Source organism: Galeopterus variegatus, unplaced genomic scaffold (assembly GCF_000696425.1).
Source record: "Galeopterus variegatus unplaced genomic scaffold, G_variegatus-3.0.2 Scaffold96, whole genome shotgun sequence".
In the NCBI taxonomy this organism is placed as follows: Eukaryota; Metazoa; Chordata; class Mammalia; order Dermoptera; family Cynocephalidae; genus Galeopterus; species Galeopterus variegatus.
Genome location: NW_007726207.1, coordinates 497,013 through 507,222, shown reverse-complemented (window position 1 = coordinate 507,222; position 10,210 = coordinate 497,013). Strand labels below are relative to the sequence as shown.

The window sequence follows — 10,210 nt, the reverse complement described above, 5'->3', positions numbered from 1 at the left end:
CGGTACTGGCCAGCCACCAAAGAAAAGAAAAAAAAAAAAAGAGAGAATCACACTTTATGCTATTTCTGGTATGAAGGGCTCTACCCTGCATGTCCTGGTATTGAACCTGTGTTAGATCCATAATAAAGGTATTTGATTAACCAAAGGCTGTGTATGCAAAATCATTTGCAATGTAAAGTTTTTAATAGGAAATGTTTCCTTGCCAAGGTTCTCTAGGTGTGGTATGGAATTGCAAGTAGGATCTAATATTTTTATTTGCAACTGTATGTACTCACCCCTAGATATACAGAAGCTTACTTAAAAGGAGATAAATATAACAAATGAGGAGATATATTAAAAGACTTTATTCACAATAGAGAAATATTACAAATATAATTTTTAAAAATTATGTGTCAATCTATTATGCTTCTCATAACATTAGAGATTTATATAAAGTTGGAAATGACAGAATGGATTTATGTACAAATCAAAAATAATCAATGTAAAAAAATGGGTAACACACATGAAAAAGTCATGACAAACCAAGTCATTGAGTTCTGTAAATTGCCATACAACTTATATGTGTAATATTAATTGCACAAAGTATATCAAAAAAATACCACATAAACACAGAATTAAGTGCTATTTTAATTGTTCATCTTTCAGGATATGAATACATATGTAAATTTAACTGCACAGTTTTGCTGAAAATGAATAAAAGACAGTATCAACTAAAGACTTCAGTTTAAGATAATTAATACAAAATATAACTTTAATTAAATTATATCACCATAATATTAATCTCTTATCTTGTTTACATTTTTGGTGTTGTGGGACTTATGCTAAAAAAAATCCAAGTTCGAAAATGGAAAAAACTCTGTACTCGTCATTGGCAGGGCAGCGTGTAGTACAGCTTCTTGTCTACTTATACCAGGATACAAAAGGTACGTGATAGTGCAGAGTGTCCACACAACCTGGTTTTGAGACCCATCTGCTGCAGAAATACCTAACAGCTTTGTGCTCTTTCAAATAAAATTGAAAGGCAAAGAAAATGAATTAATTTATGTTGCTACTCCAAGGATATCCATGTGAAAATTATAATCTTAATACATGTGGCCCAATTGTGACAATAATTTTTTTATTTTGCCTTAAAGTCCTGGGAAAAAAGGGCTCCTGCTATCCGTTCATTTCATTAAGTGAGCTGAAGATACATGTGGGGGACGTTATTCTGGGTCACAGAAACACATTAATATGACAACAGTGATGTGTTGAAGGATCTTTTTCATTTTCTAATTTTATTTATTCTTTGACCTACATCAATGTACGATATTGGGGGGGGGGGAGTAAAAAAAAAAAAAGAGCAGGTCACAAGGTGGTTCTGTCAAAGGAAAACTTTAGAAACACTTTCAAAACCTGAAATAGCTAAAACTATTAAGTCTATTGACATCTAAGAAAATAACTGTCTTAAAAAATATTAGATTGAAGCACATGAAATTCCTGATATTAGACAGTTTTAAAACTACAAATGTAGCAATTTCATATGCTTCAGCCTAATCCATGGGGTTGCACTGCTCTGTTTGACCATCTAGGCTGAAAATTTAGGTGGTCATTCTTCATACTTCAGTATACACACCATCCTATCAGCTCTTTCATGGAAATATATATATATACGTTATGAACCAATATGATAATAAAACACAAGGTGTCACCAAATCCATTCTTGGGAAAACCATTCATATTTCAAACCTTTATGCTTAGAAGAATTATACAATTATTTTGACCTGCTGCAGGATTGTGGAGGATTGGGAATGTCCACTCCCGTATGTTGCTTCTAAGTCAGGATCTCTATGTTGAATTTAACCATAATAAATGTACTATAATCTTATCTGGCCTAAGAGTTTATTAGATTTTCCTTAACTGACCATGAATAGATAAATTGGCAATGCTGCTTTCACAGAGTCAAATCCTGATTTCACAAACTGAAATGAAATAATTTACTACATTTGAGAAAGGGCCTTTTTCAAATCTGAAAAATCTGAACCAAATGGAATGCTTTCTTTTCTCAAGAAAAAAAAATTAAAGATGAAATAAAAACAAATGAACTAAAAGCCATATGAAATACTCACCCTCTCTTTTGAGAGACCTAATTTCTTCATCTATCCAGTTAAAAGGAAATGCTAACACATTAAAAGCTAGGCTATTTCCCTTTAAAAATGTAATTCAGCAATAGCAGAGCTCTGCAAAACGTGAGAGCTCGCTTCGCTGTGTAGTAGGGACTGGAAGAAATTAACCAGTACATGATCCGGAAATGACACAGGGCATTTAAAGTAAAATTAGAGAACAAATTCACAAATTGGGAAACACTAATATAATTAACCAACAAAAATATACTGCAGTTCCAATGAAATGAGGTCAACATGAGATGATCCTTTGGGACGACTTTCTAATTTGAATTACAATACGAGTGAAGAATTTTAGAAGATACTCTATCAAATAATGATAGATCTACATAAGGAGGCTGTCACACTTATAAGATCTGTCTCTGGTGGATAGACAAACCAGATTAACATGAAATTGAAAAGGAAAAAGCTTTTTTTAATACTTAATTTATTATTATGGCTTTTTGCAACATGGCAAAACATTACAGCTTAAAGCAGACATCATCTCCTCATAGAGGAGGAAAAAGTTTTGCAGTCAAATCAAATTGTAATTAAGAGGTCATTGGTATACCGTTCTGTTCAGTTTAATAAAAATAATATTACACCTTCATGAATGCCAGAGATAATAGGTTACTTCAAAACAAATAAGCAAAATAAAACCTGTGGATCCACTGGCTGAATAATAAAGGATATAATAGGGATTTCGGTCCATCTATGTCTATGATAAACATAAAAGACTGCAAAACAATTTTGGAACTTAGAATAATCACAGACCTACTAATAAAAGTTCATCATGTGTCTGATTACCAGAAAAGGAATTATTAAGGTATGCAGTGAAGGGAATGAAGCAGAGTAAAATATAAAATGTCTTTTTATTTGTCTTTGACTTCAATTTCCTTTTTTTCTGTACGGAGTATAGGGAGAAGATGTGCTTCAGTATTGAAGATCCAATGTTCCAGTGGAAGGAGATTGTCATCAGAAAATATTAAGTACAAATATCTGGTGAGAGAAACAGGAGTATATGAGGTCCAAGAGACAATGTCAGGCAGTGAAACCACAAAGACACAGCGAAAAACACATCAGTGTCTCCACTCATCTTACAGACAAGCATGGACAACAGTCAAGTATATCAGAATCCCGAGGGGCTAAACTCATCAATGTGGAGTACAGGAAAGCTACTCTGTGCTTTGGTATCAGTGTATAGGAACCATACAAAGCAGCCCCCAGTCATCAAACTTAGTAACTACTGAAAATACGCCTGCAATTATTGCCACACGTGTAGAACAGCATTCTGAATCAGTCACACATCTGCAAAGAAGCTCTGTCCAGGTACCTCAGCCAAATACTTTTAGAATAATTTTACTTACTTTAGTGTCTCTGCCAGGAAGAAACTCTGCTGCACATCATCATAACTCTCATGAAGGAGGTAAACATCCCTTAGGCCTGAATAGCCCCCATTTACTCTGCAGTGACTTTCCAGAGCCTAAATTACAAAGAGGAGGGGAAAAAAGGGTCACATTTCAGTAAACTGACAATCACTTATTCTTATCATTAGATTGTCAAATTCAGAAAAAATAAAGATTCTAATTGAATAAAAGATTGTAACAGTTTTGGGTGAAAAATTTAAAAACCATAAAACATAAATTCAAATAAAATATGAAAAGTCAAAGGACATATGAACAATATATTTTACCTAATTGGAAACACTTCAACATTTCGCTTTGGAATAATTTTTCACTGATTTCTACCATGTCTTCCTATGGTCAAGGGCAGTGTTTGGCAAGCTACGGACCACAGGCTAAATCCAGTCTACTGTACTAAGTTTTATTGAACCACATTTGTTTACATATTGTCTGTGGCTGTTTTTGCACTACGATGACAGAGTTGAGTAGCTGCAACAGAGACTGTACGGCCCACAAGACTAATACTGTCTGGCCCTTGCAGATAAAGTTTGCTGACTCCTGGTTTAGAGACATTGTTAATATCAGTTGGGATTATGAACCGCTGGCTGAGAAAGTATACCTGACCGATAATAATCAGATTATACTCAGAACATCTTATTTCTTAAAAATCATACTAATTAGTGATATTGGTGAGAGAGCTAAGAGAAGAAAATGGAAGGCAGTGAGAAAAATGTGTCTGGTATTGATTCCTAAAATTTATTTTTTCTTTTTTAAATCTGCTATGGAAGAAGACAGGAGGAATCCACTGCTAGAGAGAAATAATCCTACATTTCTGTAGTTGTCTGAACATAATGAGATTTTGCAAAAGAGATAGGTTGAGCAATATGGGGATGAAAATCTAGGTAATGACCTAAATTTGCCTTTCTCTTTGTCAGCTGCCACTAAGTTGATTATTTGTATCGTTTTTTCCCCTTCCAGAAGCCTACTTTATTTCTGTTGTTTGTTTGCTTTGTTTTTCTTGACATTAAAACATTTCCAGCTTTACTGATGACATAGGATTGGAAAATAAAAATTATATATATTTAGGGTGTGCAACATTATGTTTTGATATACATATGTATTGTGAAATGATTATCACAATCAAGCTAATCAACATATCCATCACCTCTAACATCTCACAGTTACTTTTTTTTTGATGGTGAAAATACTTTACATCTACTTTTTATACATTATTATTAACTATAGTTGCCATGCTCCAGAACATATTCTTCTTATAAGTTAAAATTCATACCCTTGGACCAGTATTTCCCCCTCTCCCCCATCCCCCAGTCCTTGGTAACCCCCATTCTACTCTCTACTTCTGAGTTTTAAAGATGCCACATATAAGTGAGATCATACAGTATTTATTATTCTGTGTCTGGCTTATTTCACTTAGCATAATGTCCTCCAGGTTCATTCATGTTGCTGCAAATGGCAGGATTTCCTTCATTTTTAAGGCTGAAGAGTATTCCAGTGTGTACATATACCATATTTTCTTTATCCATTCATCCACTGATTGACACTTACATTGTTTCCCTATCTTGGCTATTGTAAATTATGCTGCAATGAACATGGGAGTGTGGATATCTGTTTGAGATACCAATTTCATTTCCTCTAGATATGAAAGGAAATGGAATTGCTAATCATATGGTAGTTCTATTTTTAGTTTTTAAAGGAACCTCCATTCTGTTTTCCATAAAGGATGTACGAATATACATTCCCACCGGCAGTGCACAAGGGTTCTTTTTTCTCCACATTCTTGCCAACACTGGTGATTTTTGACTATCTGACAATAGCCATTTTAACAGGTGTGAGGTGATCTCATTGTGGTTTTGATTTGCATTTCCCTGGTGATTAGTGATGCTGAGCATCTTTTCATATACCTGTTGGCCATTTGTATGCCTTTGGAAAAATGTCTATTCAGATCCTTTGCCCATATTTTAATCCAGTTACTTGTGTTTTTTGCTATTGAGTTGTATATGAGTTCCTCATATATTTTGGATACTAACCCCTGATCCCATGCAGAATGGTTTGCAAATGTTTTCTTCCATTCTGTAGGTTGCCTTTTTGTTTAGTTGGTTTCCTTTACTGTACAGAAACTTTTTAGTTTGATGTAGTCCCATTTGTTTAGTTTTGCTATTGTTCCCTGTGCTTTTGGTGTTGAATACAAAAAAATCATTGCCAAGACCACTCTCAAGAAGCTTTTTTCTCCAATGCTTTCTTCTAGGAGTCTTATGGTTTCAGGTCTTATGTGTAAGTCTTCAATCCATTTTGAATTGACTTTTGTGTGCTGTTTGTATTTTAAAATTATATTGGCTGCTTTGCTAATTACCAGACATATTCACCCCAGGAAAGTTATTTTTTGCTCACCACATCCCACTAATCCTATTAGTCATATGGTCAAATAAAAATTTCTATTGTACAAAAACTATCATCTGAAATCTGGTTCTAATTTGTAGACTGTGGACAAAAAATAAAGTTTAAGACTAAAATCCTAATATTTATAATGAAATAAAATATAAACAAGATAAAGTTACTCTTAGTTACTGTCATTTTTCATTTTTTTTCTCTTATGAATGATAATCCTGTCCCTCTTTTTTTACATGTATAATTCTACCCCATTTTTCTCCCATGAAACCCAACTACCAAGAAGATGGAAAGCACAGATGTTGCCATATTGTAACAGGCTGTACAGAAGTGACTCCATTTTGTTAAACTTCTAAATTAAAAAGTTTTTTTCTTACTCTTATAACCCAAACTGCATAGCTTGCAGCTGGACATTAGAATACAATGATTCTTGTTCACATGATTGCTAGAAAATAATGACTTTAGCTCACATTGTACACAGAATAATTACAGAAGAAATTATTAACCCAGGTGGCCATTCTTTACTACCTTACCACCTAGATCTTTTTGAGGTTATCAGGAACTGAATTCATGACTTGACTTCATGGAGGATGGTCACCATGGATCGGCTCCCACTTGAGAAGTTCTTTGATGTTTATCTGAAGTTTTATGATTATGCCCACACGTCCCTGCTTGGATCACCATGAATCAGCCCCCACCACCTGTCCCTATAAAACCCTTTGGCAAGTCTGGGCAAAGTGGAGATAGTCTTTGAGGCATTAATTCACCATTTCCCCAGGCTGCCGGCTTCCTGGTTAAAGGCCACCTTTCCTTACACCAACACTTGTCTCTCAATTATTGGCTATTGAGCGGCGAGCAAACGGACCTTTGGGGTTTCGGTAACAATATTAGTTGAGTCTTCATTAGCTACAAAAGGGTTTTGGAAGAAAATAGGCTCTAAGAACGTGGAGCCCAGAAAAGAGGAGAGGGCAGGCAAATCTCAGCCATGGTTTCTCATGAGCAGGGACACTGCACAGAGAACTTGGCTTCCTTCTGCAGACACTGACAATGAGGATATTGATTTTTTTACCTCAGGGCTGGAGGGCAGAAGTGGGAGAGTAAAGAGAGGGGCATGAGGAGAAGCATTTAATTACCAGACTCAAGAAAATCTGACCAGCAGACTAAGTGAACAAAGGGAATAAAGAAAACACCTCTTGATTTGGTACTTGTCCCCAGGAAAATAAGAACAATCAACTTAAAAAGATGCACCCATTAAATTCTAAGTTTCAGACAATAAGCCGAATGGGAGATAAGCCTGAAGAAAGAAACTTTGAGGTCCTATTAATTTTTTTTCTTTCCTTCCTCTGTTGATGAAAGGACTTTTTGATAAAAAGTCAAATCACAGATACATGGAGTAGGCCAAAAATTATTTGTTAAAAAAAAAATTATTATAAAAATTATTTGTAAAAACAAACAAACAAACAAACAAACAGGATTCAGAAGAAATGGGCAAGCTTGTTATGGAAGATAATGAAACCCCATTTCCAGACATTTCCTTAAAAAGATTTTAACTACAAAATCTTTTCTTAGTTGTCCCCTCGAGGCTCTCTGGTGATAAGATAGTGAGAGAGCCAGGCATGATAAATAACTACTCCTCTTCCCCACAGAAATTTCTATAAGCTCCTTCACTGTTGCAGAAAGAGTTGCTCTTGGGATGGACGATGCCCAATCCCTCTCTTTTCGGTTCCCCCCCACCCATTCTTTTTCGCCCACCGTCCTCCTGGGGCTAGCTAGAGTAGTCAAGAACACAGGAAGGTTTTAGAGTGCTGGGCCATATCCCAGCTCAAGATTTCCTAAATGTGGTTTTGGAGGTTCCTAGACCCAGGCAGTGTCCTTTCTTTCTACATGGGATTGTAGTGAGAATAAAATGAGATGAAGAAATGCTTAGCACAGTGACAGGGCATTTCAGAGGTTGAGAGACCCAGCTACTTTCAGTTTTTGAGGCTTTTGGTAAATTTTAAAAAATTTAAAAATGGGAAAAATGCCAAATTTTAAGACTTTAGGATTGTGAAGCTGGGGACAAGTACCTTTCCTAGGCCCTTATAACAGGTCCTGATTCTACCAGTACCTCAACGGTGGAAGCAGTGATGCGTCTACATAGCACATCCTGCTCAGTCCATCATTTACTTCAACCTGTTCTTGGGACTCTCAGCCTCTGGGCACAGGGACTACATCAGTTTTATGTATTTGCTTATATTATTAGTGACCATATATGACTGGGATATGCTAATCACAGAGATCATGATATGAGAATGTTGTTAAATAAAATTTATAACAGGCCATTGGTTTGGACTGAGCTCCGGCACGAGGCCCAACAAACCAAACCAAACCAAACCAGAGTTCTTCACACTGACATTCCATGCCACAAAGCCAAAACTAAGTTGTTTTTCTGTCCTTCCAAGAAATCAGGAAAGGGAGAAATAATCGCCAAATCCCCAAACAGGCCAGTTCTAGCCAACATGATATGGAAGTTCCCTCTGCCTTAACCTTTACAAGGAAAGTAACTTTGAAATGACCAAGCTGCTTTCTGTTCTGTTTCTGCTTTTCTTAGCTCTTTTCTGTCTATACAGCCAACCTCCTGTGCTCTGCTCATTGAAACACTCATTCTGTTTTACAGAATGAGGTGTTGCCTGGTTCTGGAATCACAAATAAAAGCCAATTAAGATTTTTAAATTAAATTTGTTGTAATTTTGTCTTGTGACTTTATTTATAGTGACTGAAGCTCTAAACAAAGGATGAAAGACAAATTTGACCCCAAGTAATTGTACTTTTTTGTGGGGGGAGGGAGAAGGTAAGATTTTTGTGTAAGTCAGAAAGCATTATGGTGAGCATAGAAAAGCATTCTCTTATCTACCAGATTAGATAAATGGCTGATCTGTGGATCTTTCCAAGAATGAATCCCAAGGAATAATGTTACTAAGGCTTTCTGCCTGAGTTTGGTCTGAACTTAAGTGCAGAACACAGAGAACCAGGCAGCATGAACATATCAAAAAGAGTTTGGAGCCAAGGATCAGCCTGGGAAGAGGCAGGAAGGGGGAAGACAAATCACTCTGAGGGTCAGAATGTCCACGAAGAAAAGATGAGGTTTTGGACACTAAAGAAAAATGACTGTGCAAAAAGGAAAACAAAACAAAACCAAGCCCTATGTAAGGTTTATCTTCTACCGTGGACTAGCAGAGACATTATATAATCTATATAAATGCATGAATGTAAATATAATTAATATTCTGATAAAGCTCATATTGTAAGTTATCAGATGTTTAACTGGGAGAAATTTAATAAAGTTCTTCATTGACATTATTGGGAAAAAGCAAAAGAAATGTCAGCTCAATGTTATTTCGGTTAGGTGGACTCACAAGTGCTTGAACGCCTGTGATTAATGGATTGCTGTCAACCTGTGGAGGAAGCCTCTGGTGTCGGACTGCTGGCTTATATACTCGTCAGATCTTATTTGACATTATTAGTAAGAAATTTAATTAAGACATGGAAAGCAAGTTTACCAAGTGTAAGTGAAAGGCGGCCGGGAAGGGAGTGTTTTGTCAGAGGTGGGAAGATGGCTTACGGATACCGTACAAACTGCAGGTATGAGCAAAGCAAAGAAGCACAGAGCGAAGGAGACTGACGCCACAGTAGCTAACGCAGTAGCTAACATCACTTGGTGCCAATTTCCATGCAAGCCAGTGGTGCTGTAAGTCTAAAAGAACAATTTGGACCACAGGCTGTGGGAAATCATACTGAATAGAGAGGCTTTTGAGTCACACTGCTTGGCTCTGAAAGATCACAGCTGGAAACCATGTCAGGAGAAGAAAGTGGAGGCAAATGGTGGATGAGGAAGGGAAGAATTGGAAGAACGTGCTGTCTTCAGATAATTGAGGAGCTGAAATGTAGAAGAGAGGTGCCCTGACAACCAGTCCCTCTAGAGCATAGAACCCTGTAAATTCTGGCTTCAAAAGGCCTAACTTTGTAATGCCTTCAGCCATTAAGATATGGCATGAGTTACTTTATGGAGTACATTCCTCTTTGCTGCGTAGTCAGTGAATTCACTGAGGAATAGCCATCTGGCAAAGATATGGAGAGGAGTCTTATCTTTGAGCAGAAGGCTGGACTAGGTGATTTTTAAGATTCCCTGTGTTTTAGTTTGGGTCCCCTTAAAAACAGAGCATGCATCAAGGGTTGGATCAAGAAGATCCTCCCATACTGGGGAGGTGATATCAGGAAGTGAGT

The 10,210-nt window shown here is 36.5% G+C and overlaps 1 protein-coding gene across 1 annotated transcript in view; it reads right to left on the bottom strand.

Annotated features, from left to right (window-relative positions):
- Window positions 1–325: 325 nt before the first annotated feature.
- MAN1A1 (mannosidase, alpha, class 1A, member 1) overlaps window positions 326–10,210 on the bottom strand; it is a 165,870-nt gene continuing 155,985 nt past the window's right edge. The window contains exons 13-14 of the mRNA XM_008583287.1: window positions 3,506–3,621; window positions 326–3,137 (exon numbers count right to left, since the gene is read on the bottom strand). Of these exons, the coding sequence (XP_008581509.1) occupies window positions 3,011–3,137; window positions 3,506–3,621 (243 nt within the window). The 3' untranslated portion in view covers window positions 326–3,010. The remainder of the gene's footprint in view (window positions 3,138–3,505; window positions 3,622–10,210) is intronic.